The sequence below is a fragment of the Psittacula echo genome (genome assembly GCF_963264785.1).
Source record: "Psittacula echo genome assembly, chromosome: 2".
Taxonomy (NCBI): domain Eukaryota; kingdom Metazoa; phylum Chordata; class Aves; order Psittaciformes; family Psittacidae; genus Psittacula; species Psittacula echo.
The window spans coordinates 37,616,441-37,633,794 of NC_137737.1; the positions used below are offsets into that span (position 1 = coordinate 37,616,441).

The 17,354-nt window shown below is 40.3% G+C and overlaps 1 protein-coding gene across 3 annotated transcripts in view; it reads right to left on the bottom strand.

The window, feature by feature from the left end:
- Positions 1-16,455, bottom strand: part of RUNDC3B (RUN domain containing 3B) — a gene marked incomplete at both ends in the record, with an annotated part of 53,075 nt that extends 36,620 nt beyond the window's left edge. For 2 of the 3 annotated variants that reach the window (XM_080611191.1, XM_080611190.1), the window contains 2 exons: positions 9,401-9,516; positions 16,337-16,440. In XM_080611191.1, coding sequence (XP_080467317.1) covers positions 9,401-9,516; positions 16,337-16,440 — 220 coding nt within the window. Of the gene's footprint in view, positions 1-9,400; positions 9,517-16,336 lie in introns of all 3 variants that reach the window. The other variant, XM_080611192.1, reaches the window with a different exon arrangement.
- Positions 16,456-17,354: the final 899 nt, after the last annotated feature.

Below are 17,354 nucleotides of genomic sequence, written 5' to 3' on the forward strand. Positions count from 1 at the left end.
TCCAGTGTAAGCATATAAAGACAAGTAAATGCAAGCATTACCATATAATAACTTCTGTGGCTTGTTCTAACTATCTTAAGGACAGAGTATATGCAAGAAAAGGACGGTTTCACTCTATAGTTTTCTGAAGTCATTAATTCAAAGCAATTCCTTTTACAAATAAGCACCTGAAAACCACAATATTTATAAACAAAAATACCTTTATAACAGCAATACATACCAGCACACACAGGATTATTTGGCTTACACTGATCAAAGTAGTAAGCTGGTCATAATTGCAGCATACTGATATAACAGTTCTGTGAGAGGGTATGATGGATTTCAGACTTCAGTAGGAATTGTCGTCACTTGAAACTCAGTCAGCTCAGGACCTTTTGTGAACCAAGAACTTCTGGATCTCACCATTATCCCCCTACAACTTTAAACTTTGCCCACACTCTGGTAATCAATGCCATCTGAAGAAAACCTTCCTTAATCATTCCATACACAGAAAGATGCTGGAAAAGACTGAGAACAGTGTGAATATATTTTAAGAACTACTACATAAGACAGCTTATATTATATGTAAGGCATTATTTTATATAATAATTATATTATTATTATATATTATTATAATACCTTATATATATTATATTATATATATATAAGGTATTATATATATAAGGTATTATAATAGGCATATTATATGTTATAATAGGTAGATTCCCTACAATTTTAAAAGCTTTCAACATATGAAATTCTATTTGGCCCTCAATGCACACAGCCATGAGAACTCTCAAGAATGAGGAATGAAACAGCCCCCACTACTCAGCATTTGTCAGGCTGTGGCAGGAGTGCTGGGTCCAGTTCTGGTCCCCACAATTGAAGGACATGGATATACTGAAGAGGTTCCAAAGGAGGGCCACAAAGATGTTCAAAGGGCTGGAGAACCTGCCCCAAGATGAAAGACTGAAGGTGCTAGATCTTTTCTCCCTAGGGAACAGAAGGCTTAGAGGGGAACTCATCACAGTATTCCAGTACTTGAAGGGCTGCTACAAAGAGGATGAAGGCTCTCTCTTTACAAGGAGCCACATAGGGAAGACAAAGCACAATGGGCAGGTAGAACTTGCACTGGGAGAGGTTTCATCTCAACATGAGAAATTTTTCTACAGTAAGAACAATTTTTCCCTGGAACAACCTTCCCAGGAATGTAGTAGAGTCACCATCGCTGAAGATTTTCAAGATGCAACTGGACAGGGTGTTAGATGATCTCATCTAGGCTCCTTGCCCCACAAATGGTCAGACCAGATGATCTCTTGAGGTGACTTACAACCTGGGCTGTTCTGTGATTCCAAGTTCATATATAAATTTTAACAGGAATAAGTTTCCTGGGAGGCTCAAAGAACAGAGTATGTGATCTTTGCCATGAAGTTTATATGCCATCAAAAGACACACAAGCTGACAGCTATTCTAACAGTAATGATGTTACCGGTTTTGTCAGCCAAACAAAACTGCCACATAAACATGGAAGCTGAGTGTCTAATATTAAATATTGCTCAAATTAATTCAATTCTTGTTTATAGAACTGCAAAGCAAATACAAACAATATTGTGAAAATTCTTTATTTCACCACATTTTTGAATAGTGCTACATACCTATTTGTAACAGGTCATTTCTGCTCCAGTCTGACTACCAGATACAAACATCCACAATGCCAGCTGTTGTGGACCTTTTCTCACACCCAAGAAGCTCTTTACATATAAGACATTAAACAGTTTGATTCCTACTCACAGTCCAATTTCACACCTACAAAGTTTTACAGTTGCAAAGTAGTAATGAGTAGGATGCTTTAAGGTAGACGCAGGTTTTCTCCAGGCTTCCCTGTATTATTTAGTTCACAGCAAATTCTTCTATTCCACACACAAAAAAAAAAAAAAAAGTTTTAATATAACTTGATGGTAATAAACTGGCCTGCTACTCCTTTGAGGAATTTCTGTGATACCTATTCTTTTCTTTTACAGAGTGGGTCGTTAAAAATGAAAAATTTACAGTAGTTCATAAACCCAGTCCTCCAAGACAATTATAAATACATTTAAGATTTTTCTCCATGCAGAAGAGAATGAGCTAAACCACAAATTACACAAGAGCCCTACTATTTCTTTTTAGCCAAAAATGAGTAATATGTGTATATAAATATTAAATCTAGTAACAAAAGCTATTTTACTGATAGAAACAAATAAAGGGCCACCACAGCTACATTCTTAGACTTTGTCTTTTTCATTACCATAGTGCCTTCAGCTCTTACACCCTTAGCCTTACCTTTTTTATCCCCATTGTATCACCATTACCTTAACTATTTTATCCAGCAGATTTGTTTCTGTCAGGATGAGCAGCCTTACAAGCTGCACCTTACACAAAGAACTTGCTTCTTCACCTGTGACCTAAATCTACAAGCAGATGTAATTCATACCCCTTCCCTTTGGCACTTCCCTTCAGGCACTGTTTATGCCTGAATTATTAGAACTGCTTAAAGAGACTCCATGAAATAGTAGGCAGTAGTAATTGCCGGGGTTTTTTTTCCCCTCCTAAAAATAAATAAATTAAAAACCATATGGGAAGGGATAAATTGTGCGCTGCAGATACAAGAAAAGTCTTTCATTGCATGAGAAATGAATTATTTAATAATTCAGATTACTATGAAGAAGTGCAAAAACTGGACATTTACCAATGACATCACTAATACAGCCATTTATTGTTACTACCAGCAGACTCCTGATGATGCATGAAGCGAGAACATTGTATAGAATGAAGAAAGGACAATAATTTATCTTTCTATTTAAGCATCACTACTACCACAGAAGCTTACTATTTGTAGTAAGTTTCCTAAAAGGAAAAAGAAAAACAAGCAAACAAACTCCACAGTTACTAAAAATTAAGAATAACATAGATCAGACAGAGACAAGCAGCTTTGATGGGCTATCCTAGCAGAAGCTTTTGAGGTATTCATAATACCTCTTAAAAATATGTTCAGGAAAAAAGGCACACAAATTTGTGAGTGTCAAAATACACAGCACAGCATACTGGTTTGTGTCATTATGGTGGTAAATCCAAACAAATGTATAGTTGACAGGTACATTCAAGGAAACCATAACATGCAAAAATTACAGAAGTCACAAGCAAGATGAGCTATATACATTGTCAGTGGCAGAATTTAATTTATACACCAAAATTATTTCTAAGCATGCATACTGGCTAGCAGTTTGGATATGAACACATTTTGTTGTAAAGGATATTACAGTGAAAACATAGTAAGTCAACAAATACATTACAACAGTTTTCAGAAATATGTTATAGGTGATGCCCATAAACATCTACAATAGTTAATGTTCTTCAATACTAACTTAGCTTATAGTGATAGAAAAAGGCTGAAAACCACGCAAAATTGTGATACAGTAAAGACAATATATACATCACTTTGAAATGACATCAGGTTTGTATCAGCTAGGATATATATACCTGCGATCAAATCCTAAGGACTGTTGCTGAGCACCCCTACTGATGTCCCTAACATTTCTGCATTAACTATATTTATATAGGTGATCTGATAAAAAGGACACTTACAGGAGGTTTAACTGAAACATCTGTGGCCAGCAGTGAAAACAAAAGAACATGAAGACAACTACAAGATACAGCTTCATCTCCACAGTACAGAACAGTTAAGAAAGGAACAAATTCCAAACAACTATCTGGGGAAAAACATGTCTCCTGAAATCACCCAGCTTGCTTTAGAGATTATTGAACTCACATGTATTTATATACAAATTTGTAAAATCCCTTTCAGGATTATAGGTCTTATTTGGTCCAGAGAACTTCAAATACATTGTCTCTGTATTCACTCAGCATACCACTTACTGTTTGCTGCACTATAAACCCATGCAAATTCTTAGTCCTCAGAAGGAATAAAAAAAGTAATTAGTCACTTATCTTCTTTCTGTTACTCCTTCTCTCCTATATTTTCACAATCTTTGATTGTCCCATCCAGTAGTATCATATCATATTTGGCCTCTTCAGGAAGCTGTTTATAGTAAGGTTCCATGGGATACAGCCCTAGAGGGCAGGGGGGCCCAAGACTCTTGGTTGATACTCAAGGATCACCTGCTACAAGCTCAGGAGTATTGCGTCCCGACTAGAAGAAGTGCAGCAGGAGGGCCAGGAGACCTCCTTGGATGCATAAGGAGCTGCTGAGGAAACTTCAGGGGAAAAAGGAGGCTTATAAAAGGTGGAAGCAAAGACAGACAGCCTGGGAAGAATACAGGGATGCTGCTCGGGAAGCTAGAGACCAGGTCAGGAAAGCTAATTAAACTTGGCTAGGGATGTGAAAGATAAGAGGAAGGGATTTTATAGTTACATTGTGAATAAAAGACAGACTAGGGACAACGTGGGCCCTCTCCGGAAGCTATCAGGAGAACTGGCTACCCTGGATTTGAAGAAGGCTGAGGTTCTTAATGACTTCTTTGCCTCGGTCTTCACTGGCAAATGCCCTGGCCACACCACCCAAGTCTTGGAAGGCAAACGTAGGGACTGTGAGAATGAAGACCTTAGGCCCACTGTAGGAAAGGATCTGGTTGGAGATCATCTTGAGAACCTGAACGTACAGAAGTCCATGGGACCTGATGAAATCCATCCGCGGGTCCTGAAGGAGCTGGCGAATGAAGTTGCTAAGCCACTGGCCATCATATTTGAAAAATCATGGCAGTCAGGTGAAGTTCCCGACGACTGGAAAAAGGGAAATATAACCCCCATTTTCAAGAAGGGGAAAATGGATGACCCGGGAAACTACAGACCAGTCAGTCTCACCTCTGTGCCTGGCAATACCTTGGAGCAGATTCTCCTGGAAGGCATGCTAAGGCACATGAAAAACAACAAGGTGCTTGGTGACAGCCAGCATGGCTTCACTAGGGGGAAATCCTGCCTGACCAATTTGGTGGCCTTCTATGATGGAGCTACAGAACTGAGGAACAGGGGTAGAGCAGTTGACGTCATCTACCTGGACTTGTGCAAAGCGTTTGACACTGTCCCACACGACATCCTTGTCTCTAAATTGGAGAGACATCAATTTGATGGGTGGACCACTCGGTGGATAAAGAACTGTCTGGATGGCCGCATGCAAAGAGTTGTGGTCAATGGCTCGATGTCTGGCTGGAGACTGGTAACGAGTGGTGTCCCTCAGGGATCGGTGTTGGGACCAGTCTTGTTCAACATCTTGGTCGGTGACATGGACAGTGGGATTGAGTGCGCCCTCAGCAAGTTTGCCGATGAAACCAAGCTGTGTGGTTCGGTTGATATGCTGGAGAGAAGGAATGCCATCCAGAGGGACCTTGACATGCTTGTGAGGTGGGCTGATGCCAACCTTATGAAGTTTAACCATGCCAATTGCAAGGTTCTACACCTGGGTTGGAGCAATCCCAGGCACAGCTACGGGTTGGGCAAAGAAGAGATTCAGAGCAGCCCTGCAGAGAAGGACTTGGGGGTGTTGGTCGATGAGAAAATGAACATGAGCCGGCTTCAGTGTGTGCTCGCAGCCCAGAACGCCAACTGTATCCTGAGCTGCATCAAGAGGAGCGTGACCAGCAGCAGGTCGAAGGAGGTGATCCTGCCCCTCTACTCTGCTCTCAGACCTCACTTGGAGTATTGTGTGCAGTTCTGGTGTCCTCAACATAAAAAGGACATGAAACTGTTAGAACAAGTCCAGAGGAGGGCCACGAGGATGATCAGGGGACTGGAGCACCTCCCGTATGAAGATAGGTTGAGAAATTTGGGGCTGTTCAGCCTGGAGAAGAGAAGGCTGCGTGGAGACCTCATAGCAGCCTTCCAGTATCTGAAGGAGGCTTATAAGGATGCTGGGGAGGGACTCTTCAGTAGGGACTGTAGTGACAGGACAAGGAGTAATGGGTTCAAACTGAAAGAGGAGAAGTTTAGACTGGATATAAGGAAGAAATTGTTTACTGTGAGGGTGGTGAGGCACTGGAATGGGCTGCCCAGGGACGTTGTGAATGCTTCATCCCTGGCAGTGTTCAAGGCCAGGTTGGACAGAGCCTTGGGTGACTTGGTTTAGTGTGAGGTGTCCCTGCCCATGGCAGGGGGGTTGGAACTAGATGATCTTAAGGTCCTTTCCAACCCTAACTATTCTGTGATTCTATATCTTGCCAGCAGGCATACCACACAGCTTATTTTAATTACAGGAAAAACACATGCTTTCTGTTCTCCTCATTATGGTATTTGGTCTACTCTGCATCCACAATAAATCCAGCACCGCTGGGAAGTACCAGGTATACTACACATACAGTAATATACAGTATGGGGATAAATACCTCTCCACTTTCTAGAGCAGAAGGCTGTCAATGGCTTGCAATCCCTGAAGACAGTTAATACAGCTTACTCAAACTCTCTTTCTCTCTTCATTAGGGCAATTAAAAAAAAATAGGTTGTGAGCCAGGCTGCTTTTTCTAACAACAGTGGCTTATTCCTGACTGCCACTTGTTGGCATTGGTGAATATGTAACTCTAAGGTAGTAAAGATCTGGCCTTCTGGCCACGGCATATTATGTTACCTTTTTTGGAACTATATTGGTGTAGTATGTGCTAAGACTTCTGAATCACATGAAAAGATACCTGCACTCAAGTAACATCCATAGATCTCTGTTGTACAAGCTGATATATTTATGCTGACCTCATTTTATGACTAAGTAAACACCCACATTTAAAACACACTTAAAAAATGAGCAGCTGGGTTGAAGAAGTTCATCCATGTGGAAAGTCATTACATTTCTGCCTGTTTGACTTCCTGGTCTGGCTCATCACAGGATTTGGTGAAGACCATAGCCAGCATTAGGAAAACATAACCACAGTGGGAGGGGAAAGGAGGAATACAGTTCTGTAGCAAAGCGCACTGAGTTTAAGAAATGTCATGGAGATTTTCAACACAACTGGAAGATGCTGAGAGCAACCTGAGACACCCCTACTCTGAGCAAGAGGTAGAACTGGATGACTTCCTAAGGTACTTTCCAATTCTTCAATTATTCTTGAAAGAAAAAACAAGCCAACAAAGCCACCCAAACCACCATGAATGTTGTTCATGACCCTTTTGCTATTTGGAACTGGCAACATTAGATCAGTTACCTATCAAAAATCTATCTAAAAACAGTGCTCATATTGCTCAACTGGCATTTTTAGCAGAATAGCCATGAGGATGAGGCTTGAAAAACTATTATTTCAGAATTCTAATCACAATAGTTTCAGGAAAAGCATAAAATCTTAATCCCTGTAGTTGAACACTTTTCCCCTTAAAATGGCTAACTTTCTTCCTTCCATTTTGTTTTGTCTGGATCCTATCTGAACAAGAAACCAATAAACAGCAACAATTACTATATTCCAACACGGCCACGCTATGCTCCTTACAAACATTTTATATTTAATGTCAGGAAAGAGCTGCCAGTAGAAGTTTTCTAATAAAAGTAAACTTAGTCCTTTACAATGCAAATTAAATACTTCTTTATTTTATTTTTCCTTCCTCACTCAATACTTCCAACGGAAGTTAAAGATTAAGAATTATTATTTGACTTGGCCTTGAGAAAGTAAAGGTCTATAAACTCAAACTCTCAAATCTGGATCATCTGTTTATCTACACTGACAACTTTGATACAATGAAGCCATTTATCTTACTACAGAAAAGTAGATCATGTATGTTCTGCCTGCTTTAAAACATTTCATACAACCTGTCACCCTCACCAGTCTGCTTTTAGTGTGTTCCTGCTGACATGAAGTATGCACTCAGAATATATTAATAATTTCCACCAAAAAACCACAATTTCTTTCAAGCCCTGTGTTGTATAATATATACCCTCTTAAAATTTGAATTGCCATGGTGCATTTTTTCTCAATTTCCCCTTCAACTTTTAAAAGAGTAAAACAATTATTTTAAAAGAGTAAAACAATTACTCACAATATCTAGCTTATTACCAAAATATTCCCCCTTTGAAATACAACGCACAAGTTGCTGCCTTTTTCCCTATTTTAACTCTGCAAACTTAGAAATTCATACCAGTAATTACAAGGGGAAGACTGAAACAACAATTCAGTTTTTTTATTTTCTCTATTTCTTACTTGCGGTAATTTTTAACTTGTAAATTCCATTTGCTTGTAACCCACTTGCCAACTTGTCAAGGCTTCTTCTCTCTTACTGCCTGTCCTGAATAATAGGCTGCCAAGCAAAAGAATGGTGGGGGGAGGGGGGAGAATTCATGATTTTTGCTCAAACATCTCAGAAGCTGGGGAAGAAGGAGAAAACAGAGCAATTTCCATGCAGTGTCAAGTTGCTAAGTACCCATAATTACTTCAATAATCTTTGTCACAATGTGACAAACACTATGTTTCTACCCCACAGTGTGATTTTTTTTTCCTTCTCTGACAGAATGACAGCAGGTAGTAATTGTGCTACTCATGTCAGCCTACACACAATATTGTTCGCAAAGCTTAGTTATGAATATTAAAAAGTATGAAAAGACGTGGACTGTCATATTACACATCTATATTTAGATGATTATGATGTCCTTCATAATCCTTAAATAATTTCAGAAATTGGGCACAGAACTGAGATGAGGAGAAGCTTCTCAAGTCCTTTTCTAATGACTGTTACTAAGGCACATTTTGTTCTTTTAGCAAAGCAGCTTCCTCTAGAACAATCAGAAAACACAAACAGACATTTTCTTGAATGAGAACAACATCTGACTCCAATACAAGAGGAAAATCAACAACTGACTTTTCTCAAAAGCAATTTAATCCAGACCCATTACATTCCAGTAGCAAAAAACCAGTTTCACTAGGGGTATGAGGGACAGGAATTAAAGGACTTAAAAACAGTGTCTGGAAAAGAAGGCAACAAAAGCAGGGATGGGAGAATGAAAAAGGAGCAGCATCACAGATACACTCCCTATGGCTTCTGTTAAAGCAGAATACACTACAGTTGTCTTTCAGACTCAGACTCTTAGGACACAGCCTTATCATAAAGCAAAAAAGCAGACAACACTCAGCACCATGGCAACATTCACTTACTTAATTACCAGCTGACAAGGCTTCCAAAAAGAACACTGGAAACACGTTTCACAAAACCTGTTTCCTTTACTTTTCCATAGTAATGCAGAAGATCAGGAAGGCAACAGCAAAGGAACACAAAACCAGCAAAAAACAAACAAACAAGAAAACAAAAAAACAACAAACCCAAACCCAAAAAAAAACAACAAAGGGACAGAAAAAGGGACAAAGAAAATAAACACTTCATTCAGCATCACAGAGTTTCTACAGATGTGCAGTGGTTTCAAATCAACAAATTCTCGTATCACTAATATGGAAGTTAATTAACATACCTTTCAATCGATGACTTAGAATCTGTTCCAGAATGGCTGCAAAATTATTAAATTCAGGGGAAGTATCATCTATAGTCTCAAAACAGGAACGGTCAATCAGAGTCTTGACTGAAAACCTAGAGCAAAAGTACAGGACAATCATAAATTATATGGATAGCTACTGAGCCTCCAAAGCAGAACAGTAGTTTGTATAAACCAAATGATCAAAGAACCAGAAAACTACCTTGATGATTTCAAGTTCAGTCAGAGCAATGTAAACACATACCACATTGAGAAAAAGCCTGGAAATAGAATCATCATTGTTGGTCTTAAGCATGAAGCCTTAAAAACAAAATAAAAACAAAAATCACCACACTTCCTACATAGAAATTGGCTAATTATTTTCCTCTTCTCTGAACTAGTGTAATAAAGCTGTAGAAAACCAGTACTCAAAAAGCACCAAACATCAATTTCTCATTATAATCCCAAATCCTGATTTTTGCTTGATATTTTGTCAACACTCCTTTTATTCCCAAATTCCATGTCCAAGAATCAGAAGTATAAACTTCATCTTATGATGAGAACACTGTCATTTCATCCTAGCAAGAATAATCCAAACATATTACAAACCAATTAATTTTTATGCACTGTTAACTCTATGCATTAATTCAGACAGGCTGATTTCCCTGTGAATGGAGGTAATGCCCATTCAGCACCATACTGCTTCATTATTATGCCAGAAAAGTTATCAACTTAAATGATCTAACATTTGAAATTAGAAAGGCTGAATCAAGCCACAGTAAAAAGCAGACAACATGTAACTAGTCAACTAGACAGCTAGTTGTGTTTAGTTACACCTGCACTTAGACAAGTTCATTTTTATTCAGGAGCAGCTAGTTTAAACTTCAAGAAATAAGACAAAAATTGATTTTTCTCTTGCCTTTGCCCTTTTAATCATAATCCATTTTTCCTTTCTTCAGTTCCTTGTTCTTCAGTTTTTAGTTTCAAGGCAAGTTTCACGTCCTGAACTTTGAAAATAACACTTACTTTGAGGCATTTATTGTGGTTTTTGCAACAATCCCTGTATGTATTAATGGAGCCATACTAGAGCCTGAGGTGGTAGTTTTCACAACACCCAAACTTCAACCGTAGCAGCTTCGGAAGTTCCCACTCGGCCTCTCAGATCCCATACCTGAGCACACTGTTTCCTCAGTTGTGCCAGTTCTACTTTTTATGGGGCTCACTATGAACTGATCTAGATTTTCAGTACTTGAAAGGAGGGATAAAATGACTCTTAAACACGGAGACATTCATAGCAATAATGCTTCACAGCATCTCAATGCAGTTCTACAGCACATTTGCAGAAGCAGCACACTATATAGGCACAGGCAGGAACGAGATTCCTTAAACCAGCAATACTATTTTCAAACACTCTGTACTGTAAAAGTAACTGCACTGCATCCTGAGTGGAGTCAGCACAGCCTCCTGATGCTCATTTACTAAATGAAATTATGCTCAAACTGAATTGACATATATTTCAAGAGTTTCAACTCAATTATGTCATACTAAGTAAACTTCTGAATAAAGACTCCCCATCCTACCTTTCCTGCAGGCTTCTATTGTTATAGTGGTTTTGGCAGGACAGGAATCAGGAGTGAGAAGGGTGGGGGAGGAAGCTTCTTCTGCAGTGCCAAGTTATGACTCAGTTTTTAACTCCTCCACTTTTTAACCAATTTTGAGTGAGAGACATGGATGCCCACCAGTAAATTTCTACCTAGTCAGTATCATTGCTACTGATTATCCTAATGGCAGTAATGCTTTTTTCTTCAAAGCTATGCCAGAGCTCTGAAATTATCTATAATTTCAATTTTGAAAAATAAATGAATATGGCAATGCCATGACTAAGTATTAACTGTGGCAAGAAGACTTCTCCCACACTGTGCTGGCCTGTAAAAGATAAGGTACAGCATACCACTCACTCACAGATACATACACAAGAGAGAGGTGAGTTAGCAGTATAATGTACTGGGCTATATATAATAACAATGTTAAAACTAGAGACATGATCACGACACTATCATTCATAAACTGCAAAACAAAGTGCTGCATAATATGTAGCTACACCTACTTTTCCTCTGACACTGAATAGTGTCCTACTTAAAAGTTCACCAATTCATATTGTATGGGATACATATTCACATATATGGAGATATATTAAAGAAAAAACACTTAAGAGGAACTCACAAATACACTTCTAAAAAATCAAGGTAAGTAATTTTTATTTTTTTTTTTAAATTTTAAAGCATCCCACAATTCAATTGAAGGAGTATATCTAGTTTTAAGGATACAATAATTTTTAAATACCTAGGGTCTGATTAGAAAAGATAGTCTAACATCTCATCATTAATGGTGGTCTTTCTAAGCGCTCATATTACTGCCACCATGCACCCCACAGAATATTAATTTCCATCACTCTACACTGTCACCAAAAACCTACATCAAGCTTGGCTGAAACTGGCTTTTAGAACTTCTAGACAGAGAGAGCAAATATGTACACCTTATTTCCATAGACCAGGAAAATAACAGTGCTACTAGGCAAAATATGATTGGCCAGAAATATTTTGGGAAGATACAAAGATATCTTATGCAAATAGTTCAGTGGATTTATTGTTGCTTTTTTTTTTTTTCCCCCTTCCTTCTTCCTATCTTGAGTTTAAATTTAAAGTCAGAAGCACATTTTGCATGTTAGATATTCACACTTCACCATGCTTACCACGCAGACTGGAAAAAGGATTTAAGGTATGCAGAAGTGATTGATGCCTTTGGAAAAAGGTTACCCTGTAAGCATCAAGTGAGCAATTTCACTCAGTCATGGCAGATGCCTCACATGTTGTTTCCAGTGTATGGCCTCCCAGAAAAGAAAGCCTATGCTCCTGGTTCCTATGTGGAACCACTTAGGGACTGAAAGTCAAGAAACAAAAGGTCAGGTCTAAAGCACACAAGAGATATGAAGAAAATATGTGGACTATGTGGGTGGACTTAGAGCAGCTTTCTTCTTTCCCTTTGTCGCTCCCAACTTCACTTTCTCTCTACTGGGCTGCTGCCCCAGCACCCCCGCACTCTAGAGTGACAGTCTACTTACACTTCAGAGGTTAACATAAATTGTTACAGAGGGGCACAAGAAAGTAAAATGGCTTGAAAACTAATTTGACATTTTCTAAGATGAACTTTTTGGTAGACTGTGGGACCAGACGAGTGATGTAGCTCCAATACCCGTCACTATAAGCCTCCTTTAAAAAATGTCTTTTATCCAATCATTTCCCATTGTGTCACTGTAACAATAGAATTGGTTTTGGTTGGGGTTTTTTTTCATATGGTAACTGTCATTGGACAAATTCCAATATCAATGTTTCTAAACTACCTTTGTGAACTCGGGTGTTTTCAGATTCTTACATAGATAGACTAGATTCTACATTCTCTGTCACTAATTTAGTCTTGCTTGAGTCAAAAAAAGATGTAGAAACAGTAGCATCCTTCAACCTTAAAGAGACCTTCCGAGTTACGTAAGAGGGAAATGTTCTCAAATAAGAAAGATTTATAGGAATCTTTCTGGAATGGGTTCTTCATTGGTTTGCAAGATGCACAAGAAGATATCCCAGATTTCTTTAGTAACTCCAGACCAAAACCAAACCTTTTGTGGATACATCCCAGGTCTACAGGCTTATTTCCAAAACAGTAACAAGCCTCTAACCAGAAAGCAAATGGCTAGAAAAATTGACTGGTACATGAATTTTTTATTTTTCATTGTCAGATTCCGCTCCTCTTAAGTTTTCAAATGAAGGGAAGGATTCTGCCGCATGTATTTAGCTTTCAATTAGGAAATGTCATTAAAATGCCATTTTAAAAACTGTAAGCTATTAATATAGAATAAACCTCAAGATTATAAACTAACATTCCTTATGCTAGAGAACATGGCTTGGACATGAAACCAGATAGTTCAGCTAAGGGTCAATATCAGTGTTCCTCTTCTGCATATTAGCAAAAATCACCATTTTAAAAACATTTCCTGCCAATTGTTTACTTCTGTGTTAACAATCTGCGTTTAAGCTATGACCCTCACTTCCAAGGTCTGTCTCTACTTTTTTTGGTGGTTCTGTCTCCACATGGATGTACGAATCTTAGAGGAGACTAGATTAGACCAAGGTGAACCTAGAACAACCTCAGCATCCAAGAGCACTTACTAAAAATGGAAGGCATCAAACTTCAGGGAAAAGGGTATGGAGAGAGACAGAGCTTAGATCATGTATTACTTATTCAAATACTAAAAATTGTTGCAATTTAAATCATGGCTGCGCAGTTACACAAACACAACCATGTATTTTCATATACATTTGGTTTATGAAACTTAATTAACTACATTACTTTCCATTACTACAGTGCCATTCAACACTTTGGAAGGAAAAGGTTTTTTCATTGAAGCTGTAAATGTAAGAAACTACCCACTCCACACAAGGAGTTAGATGTCATCAGTATAAGAAAAGACTAAAAACCCAAAGCCCATTTTAACTATTAAATAAAAATCTGCTAAATTGAAGCTTTAACAAAAATACTTCATTAAATTATCACACACTGTTAACAGATGGCAATTCAGGAGTATCTTTCTTGTGATCTCTCACCTTCACTGCATAGCAAGCCATATAATCCAAATATAATTGAATCAATTAATTGAAGGTAGTCTTACCAGAAATATTTCACATTCTCATAGGATTTTGATTGGAAAGGACTATTACCTTACTGCCTTTGATATTGATTGGCTATTCCTAACAAATAACACTTTAAAATAATAGAAAATATGTAATAACTATGGTAAAGCACAGAGATATTTAAAACATTTACTCTTACACCGCCCAAAGAATACGAAAGTATATAAATGTATGCATATCATAATAACACAAATCTTTTTTCCTTATCATCCTTTCCAAATTTTAAGGTGTATTTACAAACTAGAAACTTCAAGTTTTGTAAAGATACAGCAAAATTACATTGCTTTACTGAAAATAATTAACATACACAAATTTCAAGTAATTTCTGCAGTAGCTCTTTGTTTCATATGTGTTTGACTAAATTTCCTCAGATTTCTAAGCCTCTTTAAACATGTTACAACATCATTTCAAGTGCAGGACAAGGACACGAAATAAACTGAAAAATAAAATGTAACAGCACGGAGTACAGAAGAGTTTCTCTCAAAGGGGAAGGCAGAGAAAAACAGCAAGCTCCACAGAATAAAATATACTCCTTTAAAAAGAACTGTTTATATCCTTTATACTCATGTCATTACTTGATAAAACCACTGTTTTCCCGAGCCTGCAGTTTGGCTACGTCTGTATCTCTGTAGCAATAATGAAACTGAAAACTTCTATTTGATTTGCTTTGGCAAGTTTGGTAAAAACCTTCTTTTTCTATGTTTTTGTTGCATATCTTTTTCACAAGCAAGAGTAGAGGTCAGCTTAAATAGCCTGGGAAAAAGGCAGTATAGTATTGATGCTACTCTGAAACCCAGATGCTAGGATTTGCGGGAATACCGAAGCAAATTCTTTTCAGTAGCGAGAGGATACAGTTACCATTTGGAAAACCCATTAATAAAAATTAAAAATTAAATTAAAAATTAATAAAATTAAAAAGGGAAGATTTTGAAGTCCTAAACTGTTTTTAAATACTACTGCAGCATTAAGTGGTACATAATTAAAATTTCTGAGAATTAAAATATTATAGCTCATATGAGTCTGTTGAAGACCTTCTCCAGATAATATTCCCATTAGTTTGATAACTTAAAAATTTAGCAGTTAAAACAAGTGAACTGACGGGGTCCCTGCTCACAGCATATCCATGTATTTAAAAGTTTGCCATGATGTAATGGGTCAGTACTGCACACTTGGAAACGCTGCATGAATTCAACAATGACAGCAGTGGAAACACTTGCACGGGAAGCGTTATCAAGCTTGTGTAAGCTCAGCACTAAGATGCTACAAAAAATATTTGCATACACTAGATCTAGCCCGTACTGCAGATTTCCTGATCTAGATTTTGGAGATAAAAATATCCCCTGAAGGCAGCAGCCTCCTCAGGACTGCTCCTGCGACACCAGCGCGTTAACAAGAACACATCGTTAGCCACTCAACAGCGGCTTGGAAAAGCTGCTTTAGGCTTCTCTTCGTGTCCAATACATATAAAGTACATATAAATATTTTAAAAGTGGCCATAGCGTGTCAGTTTAAGAGACATCGACGCTACACCAATTTTATTTGCGTAAAGATGAAAACCTCAGTTCACAGAATCACAGAACGGTTTGGGCTGCAAGAGACCTTAAAAATCATCTAGTTCCAACTTCCTGACATGGGCAGGGACACCTTTCACTAGACCAGGTTGCTCAAAGCCCCGTCCAGCCTGGCCTTGAACACTGCCAGGGATGGGGCATTGATAACTTCCTTGGGAAGCCCGTTCCAGTGCCTCAGCCGCCCTCACAGTAAAGAACTTCTTCCAGTTCAACACTGCTCCAGCACCCACCTTTGGCCAAGGAACGCAATCAAGGTGCCGAAAACAAACCTCTCTCCCCCCAGGAAAAAAAAAGACCATTTAACAGGCCAGTGTGCCCGACGGCGCTGCCAAGGGTGCTCCGGCCCCTCGGCCGCCCGACATGCCAAGGCTCCCGAGGGAGCTGAGTCAGGATGGAGGCGGCTAGATGAGGAGGCAGGATGGATGTGGATGCCCTCTCCCGCTGCTGCGTACTCCTCAGGCCGGGCTGCGGCGGGGCTGCGCCCGAGCTCCCGCCCCGGGGCGGCCGCCGCCAGCAGGGGCGGAACAGTCCCCTACCAGCGGCCAGGGCGGTGGGAGGGCTAGGAACGGTCCTCTCGGGTGGGGCGAGGCAGGACAAGGCAGGGCCGGGCCGGCTCACCTCACCTGCAGACCGTGATCAAGTTCCGCCTTTCCACCGCGGCGTTGCGAGCCGGGACGTTCTTCCTACGGGCGGAGACGTTAAGCCCCCCTAAGCCGAGAGACGCCATCTCCGCTGGGGGCAGGTGGAGCTGCCGGGGCTGGCGCCGAGCCTTTGTTCCCGGCCTCTCAGTCTCGAAGATGCTGAACCCGCCGCCACACGCGGAGGAGGAGGAGGAGAAGGCCCCCGTGTTTTCCCCACTGCTCCTCCTCCTCCCGCCGCCCGGCCCGCGCGGGAGGAGCGTCCCGAGGCAAGGGACAGGTCGGGCGAGGAGCTGCCGGGGTCCCCCCCACCCCGCTCCCGGCAGCCGGGCAGCCACGGCGCCTCGGGATCACAGCGCCGCAGAGCGCCGGCGCCACCAGCCAATCGGCTCGCTGGAAGGGCGCGGCGCCGCGCACCAGCGGCCCGGGCTTGAGCGGGGCACGCGCCGCTTCACGGAAGCGGGTGGGCGGTGAGAAAGGCACCGGCACCTGAGGCGGCGGGGACTGGTGTGCGTCTGTGGGAGATTTTCTGCGGGCCCCCGCTTCCCTTCTGCCTAACGTCCCTTTCCCCTCATTCACCTTAGTGAAGGACCCCTCGCTCGGTACGTGAGGGGGGTGTTCAGGACCCCGAGTGACTCCTGTAGCCCTCTAAGCGTCTGAGAAATGGTAGGCTCTTTTTAGTTGTTAGTAATTCCCCCTCAGCGACTTGCCGTCCAAGATGAGAGAACTTCTCTGGTTGTAGGCTGTGGTGCCCTCGAGTTAACACTGCTGTGAACCATAAGACACTACAGCTTTATGGCACGTTTTATCTTCCTCTAGAGGCCATACTTGTGGGAATATGTGAATTAAATGGTAATGTACTCTGCAGCTGAGGTACAGGTGTCCCTGCTCTAAACAAACGTATTATGTCTGAGCATGCTTAGAAGAGCTCTGGGTGTAGAGATTTACCTTGGTGTCAAGTTGTACAAGAGACACACGGAATGAAATCATAGAAAATTAGGGT